Here is a 26197-nt window from a genome sequence, read left to right as displayed (position 1 = left end):
ATGCAACCTGATGTATGTTGCACAGGGAAACCGTAAAACTCTGAACAATAATTTTGAGTGTGATGATTAAATAGACAAAAAGTATTAAGTTCCTTGGTCGTGTCATAAGCTCATCACTGAACCTAGGAACGCATTATGATCAGATAATCAAGGACTCGACATTCAATTTAAATTTCTTCAAGATGTTGACTTCTGACAGGGCTAGGTTACACTCTCAGACTGCTATGAAGTTCTATAGAAGCTTTATAAGATCAAAAATTGAGTATTGGAAGACCACCGCCGGTCATGCAAATAAGAAAGATTACTATCTTTCAAAATTGCTTCCCTAGGAGAAGTTTAGGGGTTCCTCCGGCTACACCAGTTCCCTTGCTGTATGCTGTTGCCTATAAGTTACCATCCACTGAAAGATCTCTTTGGCTTACTGCCAAAGAAATCTTGAAATTAAAACAAACAAACTCTAGCATTTACAAAATGATTGAAAACTCTGCAGAGGTTAAATCCAGTTATAGCTTTGTTTTCAAAAAATTTGAAGAGATTTTTGTGAATACCAATGTAAACTTAATGACTGTAAACTGTGAAAACTTGGTGGTGATAGATGACTCCTTTTCTAGAGCTAAAAGTAAATTTTCTAATCATGAAATTAAAGCTATTTTTGCTGAAAAAATCGAAGAACTCAAGCGTGATGGTGTCGATCTTCTGGCAACTGATGCGTCTGTTGAGCTTAATGCCGTTGGGCGTGGCATTTTTAATATTACAAACAACACGGAGCATTTGTTTAAAATAGAAAAGCGAACCTCCTCCACTTTTGGTGAGTTGTGGGCCTTGCTTAAGGCCTTAGATATTGCGAAAGAATGTAAAATGAGTAAGATCGGTATTTTAGTGATAGTCTGAGTTCATGTCTGCTGCTCAAGAAAGCAAGCTCCAACAACTGCTGTGTTACTCTATTTAAACAAAAGGTAAATGAATACGGTTCTGACAGTGTTCGGGTGATTTGGTCACCTGGACATGTTGCTATTCCAATAAATGAAAGAGCCGATGCTATTGCAAAAAAAGCTGTCTGCTACGGCTTAATATTGAGCGCAGAATTCACTTTTGAAGAGGCACTCAGAATTATAAGAAATTTAATATTCAGGGATTGGTATGACGGCTTTCGTTCATTCTCAGAAATAAAACCAAACCTTTCGCCAAACTGCATGATAGCTTGCCGACAAAACCTTGGTTGCATAAAGCTTCCTTTGATGTCAAAATTATCAAAATGGTAAATAGAATACTAGTAGGATGTACTTATGACAGTGTATATTTGCACAAAATAGAGGCCAATAACACTGATCTTTGTATGTGCGGTGAAGTTAACTCTTACGTTCACAGAATCTTTAACTGTCCACTCCTTGATCAGATCAGAACAAATTACAGCTTTTTTGATTCATACACGGACCTCGTTTCCATATTTCAAAACAATGAAGTCTTCAAGTCTTTTATTTCATTTCTTAGTGCTGCCATCTTTTCCTTTTAAATAATGTCACTCTCAAAACTTTGTTGCACCAGAGCACTTAGTTTTGCATACTGAAAATAGGTATTTTTCAATACCAAACGTTGAACACCCTGGCTTTTTGTGGATGTAAAATTCCGCCAAACACATCTTAAATTCCAAAAAAAAGAAAGAAAAAGAAACAAATAAGAATAAAAATAACAGCAATTCTCATTTGTACAAGTGCAACGTTTGCAATTTTACTAACATAGAAAATAAGTTAGATAATTAGAGTTCAATAAAGTAACATCTAAAATAAAACGAATTAAATCTGGGTTTTTTGGTAGCCACCATTTTTCCAGAATCCTATTTCACGAAATCCTTTTTCCCCGACAACCCGACAGATGTTTTCCCCGAATCTAATTTTCCGACAACTTTTTCCCCGAAAATGCAAGTCCCGACAGTTAAAAAATAATTATCAAAAGTAAAAGGAATTTTATTGATATGTATATGTAAATCGTAGTATCAAAATGGAGTTCATCAAAAAGCAATATTGTGTGCCAATAACGGTAGATATGAGGAAACCGTGACAGAATTTTTGTATTCTTCATATTGTAAAACAATGGACCGCAAGCGATTTTGGACTTCTATCCATTTTTTTGGTGCCGCTTTGATTCGAAATGTTAAATTACAAGTTTATAAACAAAACTGAAGATTTGTTATATTGTTACCATGACCACAATAAAGAATGATATGATATAAAAATGTCTAAACAAAGAAAAGAACATTTGTCGGGAAACAAGTTGTCGGGAAATTAGATTCGGGAAAAATATCTGTCGGGATACAGATTGTCGGGACACGAGTTGTCGGGAATCGTGTTTTTTATTATCGATCGGCTCGCAAGACGTTATTCACGTCACCAAACATCTCTCGATATCCCTCTCCTTCAATTGATGGGCACCCAGCTACATGCTTTCTGGACCATTCCCCTCGCGTGCAAACACTCACGTCGAAATCGCCACTTTGGAAGCGTCGAAACCGGCCTTTACATGTTGTATTTGATGGAGAGTTATTACCGTAAATATTGATCAATATTCGACATGTTTCAGGTACACTTTTCTTTATATATATATATACAGGGTTGCCCATATTCGACGGACCCGACCGATTTCGATGACTCTTTGGGCCCATTCCAATCGACGAGGCTTGTCCGCAGGCAACAATCTTTGCGTCAATTGAATCTTATACTGGAATAAATGCAAATCAATGCGGATAATTCGTTGTAAAGTGGTCCGAGCAATGCCCAACTGCTGAGAACGGTGATTTTGGGATGTCCTTGGCGACGCCTTGGTCGGTTTAGATTTAGCCTCTTTGGATTAGAAAAGCATCACCAGTCGAAAACCTTTCGTACAAACGTTTAATGGTGTTCTTAGAAGGCGCACTTCTCACATTATTTAATTTTTTATACGCACGTTGAATTTTCACAATTGACTTCTTTTGTTGAATGGAAATTTCAACAATTTGGGAGCGCTCGCGTGGCGTGCACTGTTTCATGGTAAAAACTGCTTGGACTGACGCTTCCAACGCGGTATGTCATTAAGCGATCTGACGTCTCTGTCAAAAGATACAGGGTTGCCAGATGGGTCCGCCGAATATGGGCAAGCCTGTATACATATATATATATAAAGGGTGATTTTTTAAGAGATATAGAAAAGTTTTTCAAAAAAACTCACGTAAAATTCAGAAAAATGCTTGAAATTTTTATTTGAATCGATAGTACAGTCCATATCATTTAAGGGGTTAGGCCACTCTAGGATTTTCAAAATATCGAAATTTTTTTTTTTTGCTTAAAAGATGCTTTAAACTCTTTAGAATATAAAACAAAAAGTCCTATGCGTGAAAAAAATGTTTATCTCTAATATTTCGCACTTTTGCGCGAGCGCCTCTGACGTCTCTGAACCGACTATTCAAATTTAAAGCGTGTTTATCTCAAAACGTGATTTTTCAAAACGGCAAGCAGCATAACACAAACAATTTTTAATATTTTCACTTGTAATTGTACAAGGATCTTTAGAACATTATTCCGCACTGAAATACGTACGGATTTTTTTATTAATTAATTAGAAAAATTTTTATAAACAATTAACGGTTCCATTTTAGACGAAAAATTCTACTTTTGACTTCAAACATCTGCAAAATACACAAATTTCAATATTTCTAAAATCCCGTACGTATTTCTACAGCTATACTCACGTCGATTGAGAAGAATGTTTTTAATTTGGTTTAGGTGGACATTTACGTCAGTTGTACTGCTTGCCGTGAAGTGCCTTTTTCGCAGGGCGCGTTCAGAGATTCACTCCAAAGGCGCCATTTTGTAATATTTTTCAATAAAAATATTTGTAATTACACTTAAATACATGCTTAATAATATACTTAAAAAGTTTTTTCCTGGCACCTTTCTTTCAATGTAAAAAAAATCCTTAAAAAACTGCTTTTTTACAGTAGCTAGAGTGGCGTAACCCCTTAATGTTTGAAGATTATTTCATGCAAATGTTGACCGCGACTGCGCTTCAATTGGTCCATCTGCTTAGTCCAACTTTGGCATACTCTTTCCAATGTTTCGGCCGGTATCTCACATATAAACGCTTTAATATTGTCTTCCAACACGTTAATTGAAGCAGGCTTGTAGAATAGACATGAACTTTAACATAGCCCCACAAAAAATAATCTAAAGGCGTTGTATCGCACGATCTGGGTGGCCAATTGACGAACTCGCCTCTCAACAAGTCCATTGTTACGCTTGCTGTGTGGCATATGGCACCGTCTTGCGGAAACCACTTGTCATGCAAGTCAAGCTCTTGCATTTTGGGCAAAAAAGGTTGGATATCATTTCACGGTAGCGCTCACCATTCATAGTTACGTTACGATTCGCAGCATCTTTGAAGAAGTACGGTCCAATGATACCTCCAGCCCATAAACCGCACCAAACTGTGACCGTTTCTGGATACATTGGTAGCTCTTGCGATTCTTCTGGCTGTTCTTCACTTCAAAATCGACAATTCTGCTTATTTACGTACCCATTGATCCAAAAATGAGTTTTGTCGCTGAACACAATTTTTTGATAAAAAAAGTGAATCTTAAACTTTCTTAACAGAACACGCATTTTTATAACAAAATTCAGTGATTTGCAAGCGTTGTTGTTTGTAAGACGATTCATGGTTAAATTATAGACCAAACTGAAGATGTTTGACAGTGAAACAAAACACGAAATGTGCGTCAGCTGTTTAAACCAACTGTTTAAAAAGATAATAGCTAAAAAATCACCCGTTATATATATATCAATTTATATTTATTTAAAGTGAAACTGATAGTTTGAGGACTGACGGTGTTCTGATCGCAGTTGAATAACGCGGACACACTACTCGAGAGCTCTATAGAATTTTAGATTTAATTTTAATAGATAATAAGCTAAGAATCAACCTTGCCATGTGTCTTGCCCCTTTCGGATCATGTTGCTCTGACGCAACACTTTGCGCTACGGCAGCAATATTCGCCAGTTTTTGGTTTGTCAGTTCTCTTTCTATCCTCGACAGAACAAATTTTTTGAAATTTGTTCGCCAACCTTTGACTTGTCGACTCATTCGGACGATTATTTCCACTAAACAAATCACGAATTCCGCGATATGTTGTTGATAAGATCGACCTTTTTTATAATAAGTCTCAATAATTTTAATGCGCTGTTCTATCGTGTAAAATTGTACCTCTGTATACTTGACAAATGTCAAAGATGACATATATAAGGTACCTCTTAGGAATTATTCATTACTGACATCTTGTTAATTTTGAAAGCACCTTTATAACCGTTTTTTTTTAAGAGTTCAACTGCCTGGACAGAAAGTATTATTAAATCTCGTCCAAAAGCGTTTGGAACTTTGTCAAATCAAAAAGAACGGTTTTCCTTAGTAATAAATCTACAGTTACTCCTATTTATGCAGCAAATTTACTAACTGATTTCTTTAAACCCAATTTCAATCGTTTTGATCTTCATTCAAATCTCAGTCTGAGTTTTACAAGAGAAGTACATCAGGTTTCGGTTCCTGTACCTCTTATACGACGCTGTCGCCAAAGGTATCGTGGATACTCTTTTATTAAAATATTGTATTTTTAATAAATCATTATCCATTGGAGTTTTTATAGATGGTAGTAAAAATAATACAAGCAACCATAGAACAAATTTTAAACTATCTACTATTTCCAAACTGTTTCAATGCAGCGTTAAAGCCAAACTGTATATCTCGGTTAAGAATTTAATTTTCCCAAACCAATATTATTTTATGCAACAATGTCCAATTTGACAATTTTTACTGAATATTGTACATCGGTTTTTCCAGAGGATCCCACATTAGACTATGTCTATATAGACTTTTCGAAAGTTTTGAAAGTTCCAAATAAAATTTTAATTGCAAAACTCGAATGCATAGGCCTCGATCCCATTTTTCTACATTGGTTTAAGTAATATTTGTGTTCCGGGCGGTGCGTTGTTACTGTAGAGTATTCTTCGTCTTATACTTTGTTGCCCCCTCAGGCGTTCCTCAAGGAAGTATTCTCGGGCCCATGCTCTTTCTTTTGTTCATAAACGACATTAGTAATTATTTCTCTTTACTTTTCAAATTCATACGAAATTCCATAATCTGCACTCTTGGTGCCTGAAACTGCGCCCATAGAACGTAAAAGTATAGAGAAGTCTTAATGACAGGAACGTATGGAATTTCGAGGGGTACTCGTCTCGCGAAGACTGATCACCACAGACACATTTTTCACCAAAACTTAACTGTAGAGGCTGAATTATGTAAATTTAGCAACAGTCGATAAGAATTTGTTGGTGATTAGAAGCAAAAAATGTTAGGTAGCTTTTTAATATGACCTATAGGTCATTGGTATAGGCTATAGGATATATGTAGGTATTTGATTTTTTTCCAAATCATCCAAAATTATATACATATCTCTGTCTGTCTGGTGTCTGTAAAACTTTGGTGTCAACTGAATCAAAATCCTCTATAGATAACGCTTCATTACCTGTGTATGTATGCTCACCAGCCACAGCTCAAAATAAAACGGTAAAACTTCTCAAAAAATCCAGCGCGCATTCACAGGCGCAGCGCACATTCATAGGCACAGCATTGTATGTACAGTAACCTTGAAATGTGTACAGGCACCTTCAAATGCTCTGATTTCAGAGTAAGTTTCTAACTTTGCAGATATATGCATATGTTTTGTGCATTTTTTATCAATTGAAAAACTACATACGTAAAGTAATATACTAATTAACTATTTACCTACTATCAGAGAACATAAAATAATTGTTTCGAAATTTACTTCTAGTATTGAAATGTCCGACACAGAACTTTTTTATAAGCTACTTATGTTTTCCTCTGCAAGTTACTGTATGCTCATGCGCGCACTTGACGCACAGCAGCTGCGGCTGTCGAGCATTTAGAAAGATATATTTACATACATATATTGATGCATACATATGTACGAAGCCGCGGGCACTCGACTTGACAAAAATTCAAGATTTATCAAATATTGGCAAATAATTCTACGTGAAATAAGCCAATGTTGACTATTTTCGAATGGTCGAGAAAACTGGCATATGGCGGCTCGTTTTATGAATGAAAGTACTTTGCTCGTAGAAATATTAGCTCGAATTTATCAATGAATTTTTTGATGATGAGTTTTTGTTGAAACTGTTCACCGCCGTCGCGACTATTTTGAGCTGTTCAGCACCATGGCAACTAGAATGATGGCCGCTACGCCTGCGCCTATGACTGCATTTTGTTCTTGTAGTCGCTAGGCATAGAATTTTAGCTTTGAACGACATACGCATTTTGAGAAATAATCGCAATATCTTTTACGCTCCCACGAATTTTTGCTAACGTAGCAACTAGACAAATTTTCGTTCCCACAATGTGACTGCATTCCTTTCTTGAATGCAACGTGACTTTATGGTATAATTATGCTTTTTGCAAACAGATGAAGGGCAGTGCTTAACGGACTGTTGTAAGCTTCAGACTAAAAGTATGAATTAATAAAGGTGAGGAAAATGTCAATAATGTGTTTTTTCTACTAAACGAATAAACTAATGAAATAACTGGGGGCTCAACCGGGATGCCCTATCGTATAATATTCTGAAAATAAAAAAGTAAGGATTCGATAGAGACAACAGAAAAAATAAGTATCCCAACCAGTGGAGAAAAAATCCTAAAAAGTATCCAACCAGTGAAAAAAATTTTTATAAACAAGTATCCAACCAATCAATTAAATAAATATCACGACCAAAAAAATAATAAAGAAATAAAACTAAGAAAGCTATCCTGATCAAAGGAACTAAAAACTTTAGAAATGGTTTTCCTGCTCTGTGAACGGAAGAACTGCACTAATCTAAATAACACTGTGTGTCAGTGAAAGTACACTTTTTTTGAAGCCTGGCAAAAGTTGTAGTGTGCTTTTTAACTGGAGAAAGTAAGAAGAAAAAACCACAAAATCAAGAACTAAGTGGAAAAAGGCCAGTGGAAAAGGGCCATAGCTGAACAAACCAAGTGAAAGCCAATTCAAAAGCCATAGAAGGATGACTTAGTGTGGGCAAGACACTAGCAACGAGTGAAATAGACGGGACGAACACCGCACGAGCCTGGAGAAAATAAGCATAAGACTATTTAAGTAAGTTCATTATTTATTAGAAGAAGAATTAGATTTGCTACCAGTCGAAGTTGAACTTTTAATCGATGGAAGAATGGCTACTCATGAAGTCATAAGTAGGCTAATAGAAAGCCAGACAGGTAGCTTGCAAAATAAGATAGACGAGCTAACTAGGGAACTAGAGAAATTAACCAGCATTGACGATTCGATTAGATGTGACGAGACGTTAGATGTGATTAAATCCCTACCTATATTTGATGGAAAAAATTCTTATGTCAGTTGGCGCGAAGCTGCTAACAGCAGTATGCTGTTATATAATAGAGGAAGTCGGAAATATTACGCCGCGTTAACAATCTTGAGGAATAAGATTATAGCAGACGCTAATGACATGCTGACTGACAGTCCTTAGCTTTGACGCTATCCTCAGTAGATTGGACTTTGCCTATGCGGACAAAAGACCATTGCATATAATAGAACAGGAATTAAGTGTAATGAGGCAGGGGTCGCTTTCCATAATCGATTATTACAATGAAGTCAATAAAAAACTGACTTCACTTATTAATAAAACAATTATGACTCACGGGTCACGGTCAGAGCTCACAAATGAGCTGAATAAAAAGAACAGGCAATATGCTTAGAGTTTTTATTACTGGGTTGAATCCACCACTTGCAAATATTATTTTCTCACTATCCCCAAGCGATTTGCCGAACGCACTAGCTCAGGCACAGGAGTTAGATGCAAATCATGTAAGAGCAAATTTCACGTTCCAATTCAACAGAAATAATTTGAATAGAAATCAAAATCACTTAAGATCTCCCCAAAATAATTTCCCAAGAATACAAAATAACCAACCGATACGCATTGAAGCAAAACCTGAGCTAATGGAATTAGGAAGTTCTGCCAACATAATTCAGAAACCTCCCCAAAATAATGGATTCCGAAGTAATTTCCGGCCATTCGCACACAATCAAACATTCTCGAACGGAAACTATCGACAACCATTTACAAGCAACAATAGTCCAAATTTTAACAATTTTCAACAAGGCATAAAACGCCAATTTCCAGGTAGTAAACAATTAAGCTATCAACCTCAGTTTAAAGCCCAAAGAATAAATAATCTGAATGAAGACGTTTTTTTACAAGAAGAATCGAGCTGCCCTACATTTGGAATGATTGGATGAGGCTCATCAGGAAGAAAATGTAGGATTCTAATTGATAGTGGTGCTACTAGCTGCTATTGTAGCCCTGGAGTCCTTACAAACAGAAATAAGTTAGTTATTAAGAGGAGGGTAAGAACCATCAACGGTTTCACCATCATCAACTTTTATTATGAAGCCTCTATCTTGGGATAAAAGAAAGATTTTATGAAGTTCCGAGTCTTGATGCAGACATACTCTTAGGGTATAATTTTATGAGGAAAGCAGATGTAAAGTTGAATTTTAAGGAAGGTACTCTGACGTGTGGAAAACACGTTGAAAAATTTGTTGACTTTGAATCAGAGAATTTGAAGCATGAAAATGAAAATAGCGAAAACTTTTTGAGTATTATGGAAAATGAACTAATTAATTTTACCAGTGAAAGTGAAGAAACGTTGAAAATATTAAAAGAAAATGTAGTTAAGAATGTAGAAGAACTACATTCAAATATAAATTTGAATTTACCGTTTACGACAGACATTAAAGTGGAAATTCGCCCAATTGCTGAAGCGCCAATATGGAGCAAGCATTACCCCTACCCGCTTTCTGCAAATAGTTTTATTAACAATGAGATCAAAAAGTTATTGCAGGACGAGATGATTCGTCCTAGTAAAAGCACTTTTAATTCACCCATATGGGTAGTTCCAAAAAAGGGAACTAATGACGATGGCTCGCAAAAATTACGTATGGTAATTAATTATAAAAAATTTAATGAGCAAACAATACCCGATAAATACCCTATTCCGGACTGTAACGTTATTTTACTCGTATCAAGCCTTCGCACAGCCAAATACTTCTCAACAATTGACCTCGAATCTGGATTCCATCAGATTCTTATGAGTGAAAAAGATGTTGAAAAAACAGCATTTTCCGTCAATAACGCGAAATACGAATTTCTCAGGATGCCATTCGGATTTAAAAGTGCGCCGAGTATTTTCAAATAGCCATGGATAATATATTACGTGACTATATAGGAAAGATATGTCATGTCTACATTGATTTCGGGGTGTAGGGCAGATCGCTTCCGCGTGGTGCACCCTGGGTAACGCCAAATGATCTGCGGCCTTAACGGCCTTAAACCTGAACGGTGACGACCCTGCATTCTTTTGGCATTTTCTATACTCTCTGAACTTGAAATTCGTTTCCTGAGCTGGGGGTTGCGGCATTCTGCCACCTGAGTACGCTGGGGTGAAACTCAACCGAAACGGCTGGTGGGCAAATGTCGTGACTGCCCCCGTCCCGTTAAAACCCTGGCAGGCCTCGGAGTACGTTCCAAACTCGTCGCCATTGGGTTGGTGGTGTAGGTGCGGTTGAGAGGACTCCCGCTTTGCGTCCGATCTGGCTCTGAACGCATGCCTCATAAGGGTATGCGTCAACCCTAGCACGGCCTCCCTGCCTCGGCACAGATAACCGTGGGATCATTTAAGGACGACTACACTTTCGAGTTATGGATAGCGGCTCCGAGTGGGGACCCAATCAAATAAACATGAACAACAACAACAACAACAAAAACAAAACTAATAATAAAAACCCTAAGAATTTAGGCGGCAGTGGGGATTCGGAGCCGAACCCCAAGGTCTCCTCACTTAAGGGGGGAGATACATGTAAAATGTTGAAAAAAAAAAATTTTTTTTTTCCCATAACATGTTAGTATAGACCTTTCAGAATATGTTACCAAATTTTTAGAACATAATTTTCAGTATTTCTCATATTATAGAGCGTAAACCGTGACAACTCTATTATTTGCCTTCGAGCTATGGGACTTTTTAGTCACGTTTTTCTCAAAACTATATTTCTCGGTTTGGCGTACACGATAACTCAAAAAGTTATTGACCGATCTTCCTGAAATTTTGCACACATCTTTCTAATGATATTACTTTCTATGTGAACCTACAAGTTTCCAAAAATTTTTTGAGAAAATAATTTTTTTAGAGCAAAACAACATGAAAAATTAGGGCCAAAATTCATTTTATTTTTTTTAAGCATTGTATTTCGTGAATTTTTAATTTTTTTTAATTTTTTTAGGTTCACCGACAAATTATGGCATTAATAAACACAAAAATGTTTGTTTTTTTGTTTTCATATCACTAGAAACGATGCTAGAATGCCCGCCGATTAAAAAGCCTCGCTCCGACCTTCACAGGAAGAATTTCACGTATACCCGCCATTTTAAATTATTATAATCAAAACATTTTTTTTGTATTATTTTAATATAAGGTTGTCAAAAAAGTCTTGCGGTATTTTTATTGAATTTTCAATTGTTCATAAAATTGATTTTAATCATGCGATTTAAGTCAAATATGCGCCGTTTTGTTCGATGACGAGTTCCCAACGAGATGCCAACTTCATAATGCCCCTCTCATATAGATGCTCGCTTCCCTATTGTCAAAAAACTCGGAGAGCCAATTTTCACAGGACTCTCTTGTGGACAACTTCCGACTACCAAGCGCGCTCGCCATGGACAGAAATAGGTGGTAATCACTTGGTGCGAGAATCGGACTATACGGTGGATGCAAGAGAACCTCCCATCCGAGCTCCCGGATCTTCTGGCGCGTCACCAAAGATGTGTGTGGCCTGGCGTTGTCCTGATGGAAGACAATTCGGCCTCTGTTGATCAAGATGACCTCTTCTGCATGAGTACTGCATTCAAGCGGTCCAGTTGTTGGCAGTACAGGTCCGAATTGAGCGTTTGGCCATAGGGGAGCAGCTCATAGTGGATGATTTCCTGCCAATCCCACCAAACACACAGAAGAACCTTCCTGGCCGTCAATCCAGGCTTGGCCACCGTCTGGGCAGCTTCACTGCTTTTCGACCACCCACTTTTCATCGCCAGTCACCATCCGCTTCAAAAACGGGTCGATTTTGTTGCGATTCAGAAGCGATTCGCATGCATCCATACGGGCAAAAATGTTTTTTTGCGTCAAGTCGTGTGCCACCCATACATCGAGCTTCTTTTTGAATCCAAGCTTCTTCAAATGGCTTATGATAAAGATAGTCGATCAGTATATTAGGGAATACAATCTAGCTAAATTCCCACTGCATCGACTTCAATTTGCCTATCAACAGGGAAAATCCACTGAGACTGCAATACACAGCCTGGTAACAGTTATAGAAAAGGCTATTGAGTCCAAACAGATAGCTCTATGTGCATTTATTGACATATCAGGAGCTTTTGATAACACCTCCTATGAGGCAATCTATAATACCCTATATCTAAAGGAGGTACCTGAACCCATCACTAGATGGATAATATTCATGCTGAAATCTAGGACGATCAGCACTGAACTAGGAGGAACATTCAAATCGATTAAAGCCACAAGAGGTTGCCCTCAAGGTGGCGTACTCTCACCTCTTCTGTGGACTCTAGTCATAGATGAACTTCTCCACAAACTGAATAACCTAGGATTTCACACTCAGGGTTACGCTGATGACCTAGTAGTTTATGTATTAGGCTGGCATGAGGAAACCATTTCGGATCGCATGCAGCAAGCCCTTACAATAATAAACAAATGGTGCACGGAAAAAGGGCTCTCCATCAACCCATCCAAAACAACTCTTGTACCGTTTACTAGGAGAAGGAACATAAATGTCAAATGTCCGACCCTTAATAGAACAACACTTGAACTCTCGACAGAAGCGAACTATTTTGGCGTTAGTCTTGACAAAACGCTTACGTGGAACTCCCATATTGAGAGAGTTACTTCAAAAGCCACAAGGGCATTCTTTGCCTGTACAAGGCTTTTCGGCAAGACATGGGGACTAAGCCCTAGAATGACCTTCTGGACATTCACCACAGTTGTAAAACCCATAGTCACCTATGCATCTTTAGCATGGTGGCCCAAGGTCAAGCAAAGAAAGGCGGCAAACGAATTAAGCAAACTGCATCGCCTGGTATGTGTTGGCATTACAGGGGCTATGAAAACGTGTCCCACGGATGCATTGGGTGTGCTCCTGAACATACCACCGCTTCCAATTCTAATTGAAAGGGAAGCTCGCTCGAGTGCCTTAAGACTAAAAGGTATATCTGAACTTAAAAGTGGGAATATGAAAGGACATTTAAAGATCTTAGAAGACTTCCTACACAGTCCCATTCTTCATAGGGATGATATACTATCACCCAAACCAATACTCTTCAGGAACTTCCAAGTTATAATCAATGAACGAACAGACTGGAGAACTAACTCTATCACTTTCAGACCTGGCTCCCAGCTATGGTTTACTGATGGGTCCAAATTGGAAAATGGTAGAACAGGGGCAGGAATCAATGGGCCCAAATTCAAAAAATCGATTCCGATGGGATCCTACCCAACTATATTCCAGGCAGAAATACATGCCATCGAAATATGTGTGAGAGAATGCCTTAGAAGGAAAATGAGAGGTACTCACATCTACATACTTTCAGATAGCCAAGCGGCTCTGAAAGCCCTTCTATCAACAACTATCACCTCTAAATTGGTAAATGATTGCCTAAACCTTCTAAATACGTTAGGAAACCTCAACACAGTAACACTATGTTGGATTCCGGGACATGAAGGACATGTGGGAAATGAAATGGCTGATGACCTTGCAAAACAAGGAGCAAATATGCAACTTACTGGTCTTGAGCCTTTCTGTGGACTAACAAAAGGCCACATAAATGAATTCCTTAGGAAATGGGAAGAAAGAAAACTTGCCGCACACTGGCTAAACTGTGCCGGTCAGCGTCAAGCTAAACTATTCATAAGTCCCAACAAAGGAATATCTGACAAACTTCTCTCACTAAACAGAGTAGATCTGCGTCTTTTAACTGGATACCTTACAGGTCACTGCAGCCTGAGGTACCATCTAAATAATATTGGTCTATCCGAGACCAATGTCTGCCGCTTTTGCGAAATGGACATAGAAAGCTCAGAACATGTGCTTTGTGAATGTCCTGCGTTGGGCAGACAAAGACTTCACCACCTTGGTGGTACCGTAGTATCTCCATGCAATCTTTGGAACAACAAACCCAAAACTGTGCTAAAATTTCTAAAAAGCCTAAAACTCTAGGGTTACAAAATAGGCCTTCACAATAGATCAACTCTGGTCGCAGTGCGTAATGGCCTTCTAATAATAATAATAATAATGGCTTATGACGGTTTGATGACTCATGCCCAGCTCTTAGCCGATGCTACGGCTGCTACTATGCCGGTCTCTTTCGATCAATTCAGCGATTTTATCGCAATTTTCGACGACAGGCCTTCCGGACCGTGGCGCATCTTCGATCACCTCTGCACCAGAATGAAAACGTTGAAACCATCGTTGTGCGGTGGAAATGGAAATTGTATCGGGTCCATAAACTGCACAAATTTTATTGGCAGCATGAGATGCATTTTTGCCTTTATCGTAGTAGTACTGTAAAATATGCCGTATTTTCTCTTTATTTGGCTCCATTTTTGCGACGCTATGACTCACTAACGACTAAAAGCAAACAACAATTAATCAAACACGTGTTAGCACGTGAAAAGAGCTTTCCAAAAAGCTCTAGCGTGAACCGATGCGACGAATACAACTAGAACTACGCGCTTGCAAAGACAAGCTTGCGGAAATACCGCAAGACTTTTTTGACAACCTTATATTTAAACAAAATACATGCCAATTTTTAAAAACATATAATGACTCTTTAATAAAAAAAATAAATCACAAACATCAAGGAAAATTTAAGCATTTACATGTATCTCCCCCCTTAAGGAAAGAGGGGCGGAACCGCCTTCTCTAACCAGCCCTAACCGAGAGGCAGCCCAGGGGGACAAAAAAAGTAGGGGCGGAAGGGCGTCGGAGTCGACGCTCAAAGCGTTATCTGGCTGGGGCTCTGGGAGGAAGTCGGAATCGACTTCGAGCAGCATCCCAGAGGGGGTGAGCGGGAACCCGCTTCACGTAGGTAGACGGTCGCTTGCGGAACCGCCTGCGACCCGTAGTGAGGTAGGACTGGAGGGGATGGCCAGTACCAGCAAGGGGTTTTCCCCAAGTTTTCCGGGGGTTTCTGGGGCTTCTTTTCAGGGGTCCCTTGCTAGGCCTAAACGGCAGCCAGGACAGAGCAGGAAAGCCTTCTCTGACCAACGCATAGCCGCTAAAATCCTGGAACGCTACGGTGGTCAAAATGCTTCGCAGGTACCTGAGAAGTATTTAAGGACGCTTGAGTGGGCCAGGATGGTACTTAGTGGGGCAGAGAAAGGCCGAGTGGAAAGGGTGGGTGCGGTAGCACCGCCAGTAGAATCGGCAATGAAGCGGCAACGCTCTCAAGAGGAGGAAATTCTCCGGCCGAAGAAGCCGAGGACTGGGGGCGGTCCGCCGAAATCTTTTAGCGAAGTCGCTAAGCAGGCGGGATCCATCACTCTGGGGGTGGTCGACAACAGCAGGGAAGATGGCGCCATTTCCAGGGACGAGTGGAAAATAGTGGCATCGGCCATCTCTGCGGTATTTATGAAGGTGGTAAGGGAAAACCCTGGACCTCCACCGTGCTGTGAGAGTGCCGGGTGGCACCACGGCACCTTTAAGCGAATAGTGTGTGCCGATGAGCGATCGGCTACTATGTACAGGGCGGCAGTAGCTCTAGTGGGGGAGGTCTGGAAGGGAGCCAAGCTGGAAGCTGTGGACAAAAAGGACCTACCTCTTCGTCCGCGCGCCCGGGTCTGGCTTCCCTCAGAGCCCTCTGCTCCAGAGGATATGGAGGAAATCCTCCGTTACTGTAACCCGAAACTTCCCACGCATAACTGGAAGGTAGTCAAGGTGGAGAAGTCCGAAGGACATTTTCGGCAAGCGCTGATTCTGCAAAATGCAGAGTCCCTCGGACCTCTTGCTGAAACTAAAGGGATCATCACCTATGGTTTCGAGAAGGTAGCCATGAAGGTTTACCAGACCGATGCCAGGGGTGATGTCTCTGCAACTCCGGTAATGCTGGGAGGGGATAGGCCCACGGTAGAGGAAGCTCCCGTGGAGATGGATGTGGAATCTGTCATGTCGGATGGGGGCAGTGCTGACGACGCCCGCTCTTTAGCGGGGTCAGTCTTCAGTATCGGGCAACTGTTCGACAGGGCAGAGGAGGAGGGGCTTCTGGCCTCGGATAGTGAGGAGGCTGACCTCAGGATGCTGGAGAAGATTATTGAAGATGAAGATTCTTCAAATAAATCTCCAGCACTATAAGGCAGCTTCTGCCAACTTACTAATCCACCTTGAGCAAGGTGGAGTCGACGTAGTCCTGATCCAGGAGCCGTGGCTGAGCAGTAGCGGCATCTCTGGAATCAGGACGAAAAACTATTTACTGATGGCTCACAGTGGTGCAGGTAAACCAAGATCCTGCATACTCATCAGAAAAGAACTAAAAGTATTCATTTTGCCTAATTTCAGCAATGAGGACATTGTCTCTATAAGCCTGGAGAGCCCCACCGGGAGACTCTGGCTGATCTCAGCCTATATGGCGCACGATGACGAGGTGGAGCCACCTCCGTTGCTGGTAAGGGAGGCACTAGCTGAGGCGAGGCGGAGGAAAATCGACGTCATTATCGGAACCGACGCAAATTCCCATCACACTTGCTGGGGAAGTTCGGATATCAACTCAAGAGGTGAGTCACTTTTTGATTTTATTATAAGCGAAGACTTAGTTATTTGCAATAGAGGTAAGGACCCAACCTTCATTACGGCGGTCAGGGAAGAGGTGCTTGACCTCACCTTAGCCTCTTCTACACTAAGGTATCGAATATCTGATTGGAGGGTGCTCTGCGCTCATTCCTTTTCGGATCACAGATACATCCAGTTTTCTCTGAATGAAACCAAACCGAATAGATCCTCCTACAGGAACCTTAGGAGCACGGACTGGGACCTATACTGCAGAAACCTGCAGGTTTTCCTTCCGGAAGCACCGCAAGAAAACGCGGATCTCTCGGAAGAATTTATAGATGTATTGGTGGAGACATTCACCGCTGCGTGCAACAGAGCCCTCGAGAGCGCTTGTCCTCTAAGACCGCCCCCCAAAAAGGAAAAGCCGCCTTGGTGGACAACCGAGCTCTCGGAAATCAGGGCTTCATGTAGGCGACTCTTTAATAGAGCCAGAAGACTTAAGTCTCCCTCGGGATGGGAACTGTACAAAGTAGGACTAGGTATTTACAAGTCCGAAATCAGGAAAGCGAAGCGAGACTCATGGCGGAGATTCTGCGAAAGCGTGGAGGGCTGTCATGAGTCCGCGAGATTCAGACGTATTCTCTCGAGGAACTCCACACCTATGGGGTACCTGAAAGACAGCTCGGGGTGCTGGACCATGAGCAGCGAGGAGTCACTACGGTTACTCCTTGACGCCCATTTTCCGACAAATCCGAACTCGCTTAATATCGGCTGGGATAGGACGCATAGCACTCCACACACCCACCACCGCTGGCTGAATAAGCGACGCCTGGCTTGGGCGATTGACTCTTTCAAACCCTTCAAGTCACCTGGGCCCGATGGCATTATACCGGCTCAACTGCAGAAATCTGCGGAGGTATCTTGTCATTGGCTTCTTCCTATCTACGCGAGCTGCATACGGGGCTACATACCCAGATCTTGGAGGGATGTGAGAGTAACTTTCATACCCAAGGCAGGTAAGATTTCACATGTATCCCCTAAGGATTTCAGACCAATCAGTCTCTCCTCGTTCCTCTTAAAAACCCTGGAGAGGCTGATTGATCTCCACATAAGGAGTGAAATTCCTCGGGGGAGTTTATCGTGCGCTCAACATGCTTACTGTAAAGGCAGATCGGTAGAGTCTGCTTTGCATACAATTGTTAAGGACATCGAGGTGTCCCTCCACCAGAAGGAGTTCACTTTGGGTGCCTTCCTCGACATTGAGGGGGCTTTTAATAATGTCCTCCCGGAGGCAATCACCAAGTCGCTAGGTAAACTAGGAGTCGGAACCGAACTTATAAGGCTTATCCACACAATGCTTACCGATAGAACGGTCGTGGCAGAATGGGGTGGCACCTCTCTCCGCCGGCAAGTGAACAGAGGCACTCCGCAAGGCGGTGTTCTCTCGCCACTACTCTGGGTTGCCGTACTTAACGGTCTGCTGGAGGAGCTGGAGGGGAGGGGCTGTAAGGTGATTGCCTACGCGGATGACGTGGCACTTATTGTCAGAGGCAAGTTTCTAGATACTCTGATGGAACTGATGCAGGGTTATCTGAATCTAGTTATAAATTGGACCGCTAATTGCGGCCTATCGATTAATCCTCTGAAGACGGAGTTCGTCTTATTTACGAGGAAATACAAAGTACCAAGAGTGCTTCTCCCCTCAATATCGGGCGCTCCGTTGGTGCTCTCTGACAAGGTGAAGTACCTGGGACTCATCCTTGACAGAGGTCTTACATGGAAGCCAAACATTGAGAAGAGAATCAGAAAGACAACAGTCGCCTTGTATGGTTGCAGGGGCGCTATCGGCAAAAGATCAGGCCTCTCGTCTAAAGTCACTTTTTGGCTTTAAAACACGATTATAAAACCAATCTTGCTAGGAGTCCTTGTCTGGTGGAACTCGCTAGAAAGGATGGTATCAGTTAAGAAGCTGGAGAAGGTACAAAGGTCTGCCCTCATTGGAATCAGTGGGGCTCTCCGTACCACTCCTACTCTAGCGCTTAACGCTATACTGAATGTGGCGCCCGTGGACATGGTAGGAAAAACTACCGCTGCACGCGCCGCAATCAGGTTAAGGCGTTCGGGCCATAGGCTAGACTTAAGTTACGGACACTCTAGCATTCTTAAAAACTGAGTTCATCCCTATGGTGCTGGACCACTGTACACCCATGCTAGGTCCGAGCGGACCTTTTTCTACCCACATTCCCTCAAGGGATGAGTGGGCGGGGTGCAACATTCGGCGGCAAGGCATGGCAAACATGTTCACGGATGGCTCGAAGTTGGACGGAAGGGTTGGTGCGGGAGTATTCTGTAAGGAGCCTCCCATCAAACTTAAATTTAGGCTCCCGGACCACTGTAGTGTTTTCCAAGCGGAGGTATCCGCAATTAAGGAAGCGGTGGACTGGTTGCTCAATTCGGTAATTACCGTTAAGGAAGTAAATATCTACTCCGATAGCCAATCGGCAATTAGGACCTTGGGCTCGCTGTTTGTGCGCTCGAGATTGGTCGGAGAATGTCTGGCTTCTCTCTCGATTGCATCCGAATACTTCATCATCAGGCTCATTTGGGTTCCCGGGCACAGCGGCATAGAGGGAAACTGCTGGGCTGATGAACTGGCTAGACAGGGAACTTTGGAGATGGTTTCGTCGCGAAATGAGAGAATTGGGGTTCCCCTGAGAAGCTGTGGTCTGCTCCTGGAAAGATGGGCCTCGAGTCAACTCAGCGAGCGCTGGGCTACTGCGCAAACGTGCAAGGTCGCGAGATCCTTCTGACCACGGGTAGATCGGGGACGCTCAAGGGAACTCCTAAGGCTAACAAAACCCCAGCTCTCAAATTTGGTGGGCATCCTTACCGGACACTGTCCGTTAGGTGTTCACGCCGTAAGACTTGCGATTGCCTCAAGTCCGTTCTGCAGAAACTGTCTGGAGGACGAGGTGGAATCATCTCAACACCTTCTTCTCAGCTGCCCTGCTCTCGTCTGGCAAAGACTTAGATATCTGGGCTCTTACTTTTTCGCTACGCCTGCGGATATAGCCGGTGTAGATATCATAAAGTTAGTGAAGTTCATTAGTAGCTTGTTACGGCTAACTACGAACGCAAATCAGCCCCCGTCGGCGCCGTCGTAAAATGTATGGTCATCATCGTATCCAATCCCAAGGCTCCTTCTTCCTTCCCATCTCCTTTCCTCTCTCCCATGTATGGCACCACAACGGACGAATTTACTAACATTCGTCCAAGTGAGCTCTTTAGCTAGGGCAGCCATTTAACCTAACCTAACCTAACCTACATTGATGATATCATCGTATACTCAGGAACTTTGGAAGATCATTTCAACCATCTTGAAATTATAGAAAAAACAAAATTGTATGCCAAAGAAATCGACTTTCTAGGTTACGTTGTAGGTCATAAGGTAATTAAAACTGACCCAAAAAAATATATTAGAAGCAATACAGAATTATCCCTTACCTCCAACTTTAAGACAACTAAGGAGTTTTCTTGGAGTTGTAGGTAATTATCGCAAATTTATTAAAAGCTACGCAAATATAGCCAAACCGTTGACGAAATATTTAGCAGTCGATAATGGCAAAGTATCGCAATATATGCCCAAAAAAATTTAAATACGTCTTGACGAAGAAGGTATCCTTGCCTTTAATAAATTAAAAAGTTTATTGCCCGAACAGATAGAACTGACCCAACCTGACTTTAATAAGAAATTCACATTAACGACTGATGTTTCGGCAGCCGCAATAGGAGCTGTTCTCGGTCAAGAGGGTAAGCCAATAACATTTATATCAAAAACATTGAATGAAACAGAACGAAGGTACGCAACAAACGAAAGGGAACTTTTTGCGATAGTCTGGGCTCTAAGGACGTTAACTAACTACCTTTACGGTACAACTAATCTTCAACCAACCATTAACAGGTGCAATCTCCACAAAAAATCCAAATGCGAAAATTAAACGATGGCGCTCATTTATTGAAGAATTTTCACCAAAAATGGTTTAGAAACCAGGCGCAAGCAATGTTGTTGCTGATGCTTTTTCGCGCCTGTGCCTAAACAATATTTCTGATGAAGACTCAATACGCAGTACCCAACATTCCACTGAATCCAGTGATGTTTCTAATATCCCTGAAACATCCAAACCTTTAAATGAATTCAAGCAACAAATACTTTTGAGCAAATCCAATTTTACAATTCATGAAATGAGAGTGACATTTGGAAGGACAAGACATATCATTGAATTCGACACCAGAGGAAACCTAAAAACAATTCTTTTAGAGTTTTTTCAACCAAACCTGGTTACCGCCTTGCACTGTACGCCAGAAGATCTTTACGATTTCAGAGAAATTGTTAAAGGAGTTTTCACAAATAAATTTGTTTACACCGGAATATTTCCTTTGGACATAACAAATGAGGATGATCGACAGGACATAATACAACAAACCCATTGTCGAGCTCATCGAAATTCCAAAGAAAATCATAAACAAATTTACAAACAATATTATTGGCCAAAGATGCTAAACTACTTTAAAGAATACATTAAACAATGCGATATTTGTAATAAGAACAAGTATAATCGTCACCCACAGAGAGTTCCAATTGGAGAGGCTCCGATCCCAAAGAAGGAGGGGGAGCACTTGAACATAGACATTTTTTTCGCAGAAAACCTAAAATTTATAACTTGCATCGATTCATATTCAAAATTCATTGTTATTAAAAATATAGAAGGAAAAACAAATTTAGGAGAAAAGGTTTTAGATGTGTTACAAAGTTTTCCGAATGCCAAGAAACACTTGGTAACGAACCAGGATTTTTGAGTGCCCAATTTAAATCACTAATGCAAAGATTACGAATTAAATTATATTGTTGTACTCCACGACATAGTAACACAAATGGCCAAATTGAAAGACCCCACTCAACTTTAGCAGAAATAGCTAGATGTCTAAAAGAAGAAGTCCATCTAGTAGACAATGTTGAAACATTCTACAGAGCAGTTACACTTTACAACCATACAATTCACTCAGTTACACAGAATAAACCCGTAGACATTTTCTTTAATAAGGCCTCACCCAATTTAGTTGAAATTTTGAAAAAAGCACAAGACAAAATGATTTTAAAAAATAATCGAAGTAATATAAAATCTTACCAGCCAGGAGATGTTATTTACGAAAAAATCATAGGACAAAGGAATAAACACTGCCACGTTACAGGAAACAAAAAGTCAAAGAGGATTTATGCAACAAAGTCAAAATACAATTTCGTGACAGAATAATTCATAAGGATAATATTAAATAGGTTTTACCATTCTTTCCTCTACAGGAAATGACGAACGTTTTTGTAATACTTCTTGCAATTCTTAATATCTGCAATTCGGAAGTTCAAATATTGGACTACTCACATTCCCTCATCGTGGTTGGACTCCTTGCCGCGGAGATGGGGCTTAAATGAAGGCTAAATTCCTTTTAGGAATTCAACCTGTCATGAACTAAGAGGGAAGCTCCGTATGGGGACTGGTCGAACACCCTCCCGCGAAACGGCGTGTGCGATGCTCGTCCAATTATCTATACGGAGAGTACCGTACCAACACATTCCCAAGTCAAGGTGTGCTTGGAATCGTGCCGAGGACTGAATGGTGCAGGGAATTAAAACATGTGCATCGCGAACGGAGTTTCCCTCTCGAATACCTTGCCGCCTTCGAGAGTAACTATGGCCTTACCGCGGTAAGGGGCGCTGCCGCGGGGGACGCCATTATTTCCCCTTAGTACTCGTGGGTTGTGGAGCTTGACGCAGTCAGCCGAAGCAACCGTAAGAAGCAGATGATAATGAATTTACAACAAAACGAAAAAAACCAAAAATTCGTGCCAATCTGCGACACAATACCATCCTCCGAGGAGGATACCCTGCTGGCCTCCAGCCAAGAAACGGCTGAGTCAGCAAAGAGTAAGGGAAGTACCAGCCATAGCACACTCGTACCAAGAAAGCAACAACAACAACAAAAAGTTCTACCACAAACATCGCAAAAGGCGGCAGACGGCACTCAGAGAGAAAGTCAGGCCGCACGAAAACACAAATCCGAGGGTGCCCTCATGAAGTCTCGCTACACGAAGGCGAGGTTCATTCTAAGCAAGATTGCCAAAAATGAACTCGCTGGAGCGACTGACGAGCGCGACGCGGCTGACAAATTAAAATACCAGCAGGTGGTTAAGGAGTACGAAGACTTCTTATCCAAAAAACCTAAAGAGGACGACAAGAAAAAAGGCGATGCGATGAAGAGAAACAGGTCACAGGACATGATCGATCAGACACCGAAGAGACCTAAGGTGTCCAGCAGCATCGAAGAAACGAAGCAACGACCGTTCAGTGAGGTGGTTAAGGATAACCTCCTCTATGCACTAATCGACGAAACCACAAACACTGGCAAAGTGATCCTGCAGAAGTGGGGGCAAGTGGACGCCAAATTGTCCAAGCTCGTGCTAGACAAGCATGTGGTTGGAGCACAGGGCGGAACTCTCCCTTCCTTCGATTCTGCAGGAGTACTTCGCGGCTGTAGGGTTATCAAGTGCGACGACGACTGGGCAAGGGTTGTCCTAGAAAAGTGTGTTGCTGAGATCAACAGCACACTGGAAGGCTTAAAACTCAAGCTCATTTCGGCCAAGGACATCCCTTGCCCTCCTCGCGCTCGCATTTGGTTACCGGTGATGGACTTGAGCGGTGCAGAAGTGCTGAAATACCTGAAGTCACACAACCCTGCGGTGCCGATGGACGACCGGGCAATTGTGAAGGCAGAAAAACCGCAAAAGAGCAGCATGTCATTCGTTCTGCATATCAACGATGAGTGCCTGCCAATATTAAAACAACACGACAACAAAATGCGGTTTGGTCTAAGAAAGGCCAAACTGAAAATTTTCAAAGCAGACAGCAATGAAAATGAGGAAGACCCAGATGAGGTCGACAACAAAATACAGCTAGAAAGGCTAGAAAAGCTTGACCTAGCTGAAGACAACAATAAACCCGATGCCTAGAGCCATACAGGTGAATCTGCAGCACTCGAAATGTGCTACAGAGAATTTGGATGTCTTCTTCAGGGAAGGGGACATCGACATCGGTTTCATACAGGCCCTGGGTCAGAGACAACGAGATTAAGGGGTTCCAAAACAACAAGAACATCAACATATTCTACAACAAAGCAGACGGTAAGCCACGGTCATGCATAATCACTAAAAAACACTTAAAAGCTTTTCTGTGTTCTAATTTTAGTACTCCCGACTTTACGGTGGTGAAAGTGGAGCTGCAGAAATCGGCGATATACCTGGCATCAGTGTATATGCCATATAAGAAGCCGGCGCCGCCAGACGAAGTGGCTCGATTCCTGTCAACATTAAACAACACAGACAAACTATTGATGGGCTGTGACGCAAACGCCAGAAACGAGCTCTGGGGCAGTTCAGAGTTCAATTAAAGAGGTGAGTCAATTTTTGAATTCCTATTAAACACCAACCTAGACATATGTAATGTAGGGACCACCCCAACCTTCACTTTTCCGAGCTCGGCAAACTTTTCAGGCTGGGAAGAGGTCTTAGACGTTAACCTATGTACAAACAATAATTCCCAAATAGTCACAAATTGGAGAGTATCCGACAAGAAATCCTTTTCGGACCATAGCTGGATCCTCTTCGATATCAATCTTAAGCTTGAGAAGCCTATCCCATATAGAAATCCTAGAAGAACAAACTGGCACACATTCCGTAGAGTGACCCAGTCTAAACTTCAACACATAAATAAAACCATAACGTCAAGGGAACACCTAGATGAGAAAGTAAGGGCTTTCGAAACTTCGTTGACGAAAGGACTTGAAGCTTCATGTCCCGCCACATATGGCAAAACAACCTATCCTACCTGGTGGAATGAAGATTTAAGTCAACTCAGGAGAATGACAAGAGAAATCTTCAATATCTGCTACAAACACAAGTACTTCAAACCCTACAAAGACTGCCTTAGGGAATACAAGAAAGCAATCAAAGAGGCTCGGACAGAGGCTTGGAGAGACTTTTGTAGTTCCATAGAATCGACCAAAGACACGGCCAGACTAGGCAAGCTTTTATCCAAGGAACACTCCTGCCCTTCCTTCTTGAAGAAAGATAACGGAGAGTGGACAAAATCCTCGGCCGACACACTAGAACATCTTGTAAATACACACTTCCCAGGCAACACAGAATATACTGAGAACAATACTGATAGTGTTCAAACATCCAAACTATCACCCACTATAATCAACCACATCGTATCCCAAGATAGAATATTATGGGCGATAAAAAACTTTGAACCATATAAGGCAGCCGGCCCAGATGGGATATTCCCAGCCATGCTGTGGAACACTCGAGAAACGACGATTCCTTGGCTGGAGGTCTTTTTCAGGAAAAGCCTTATGATGGGGCACATACCAAAAAGCTGGAGGAGGGTTAAGGTAATCTTTATCCCTAAAGCTGGTAGACGCGGTCATGATACAGCGAAAGATTTCAGACCCATCAGCCTATCCTCCTTCATCCTGAAAACTCTCGAGCGATTGTTGGATGTATATCTCAGGGAAAAGATTACAGACTCAACAATTTCACCATCTCAACATGCCTATCTCAAAGGAAAGTCCACAGAGACAGCTCTTCATGAGGTTGTTAGTGCGATTGAAAGGAGCATAGAATACAAGCAATACTCACTAGTCGCTTTTCTCGACATAGAGGGGGCCTTCAACAATGTTACCACTAGATCTATAATTGAGGCTCTTAACATGTTAGGCATAGACATAGGTCTCAACGAATGGATAGAGAACATGCTCAAAACTAGAATAATCATCGGTGAGGTAGGCAGCAGCACGATAAAACAGGGGAACCCCACAGATAGGGGTCTTATCCCCTCTGCTGTGGTTACTAGTCGCCAACAGCATCCTCAACAAATTTAACCGAAAGGGAAGTAAAGTGGTGGCGTACGCGGACGACATAGTGCTTATGGTTTCAGGAATGTTTCCAACTATAATCAGTGAGATTATGGAAGGAGCTCTGGTATTACTCAGCAATTGGGCCACGGACTGTGGTTTAAGTGTAAACCCGAGAAAAACTGAACTGATGCTATTCACCAAGAAAACCAAGGTGCCAAACTTTAATCTCCCAAAACTAAACGGCGTCAGCCTCACGCTAACCAAACAGGCAAAATACCTAGGGGTTATC

At 41.6% G+C, this 26197-nt stretch overlaps 1 protein-coding gene across 1 annotated transcript in view; it reads right to left on the bottom strand.

The window, feature by feature from the left end:
* Window positions 1–26197, bottom strand: part of LOC129249823 (uncharacterized) — a 379233-nt gene that overhangs the window by 32661 nt on the left and 320375 nt on the right. The window contains exon 16 of the mRNA XM_054889490.1: window positions 1436–1639. Coding sequence (XP_054745465.1) covers window positions 1581–1639 — 59 coding nt within the window. The 3' untranslated portion in view covers window positions 1436–1580. The remainder of the gene's footprint in view (window positions 1–1435; window positions 1640–26197) is intronic.

Source organism: Anastrepha obliqua, chromosome 6 (genome assembly GCF_027943255.1).
Source record: "Anastrepha obliqua isolate idAnaObli1 chromosome 6, idAnaObli1_1.0, whole genome shotgun sequence".
Lineage (NCBI taxonomy): Eukaryota > Metazoa > Arthropoda > Insecta > Diptera > Tephritidae > Anastrepha > Anastrepha obliqua.
Note: the sequence above shows the minus strand (reverse complement) of the source record. Positions and strands in the feature narration are given on the sequence as shown.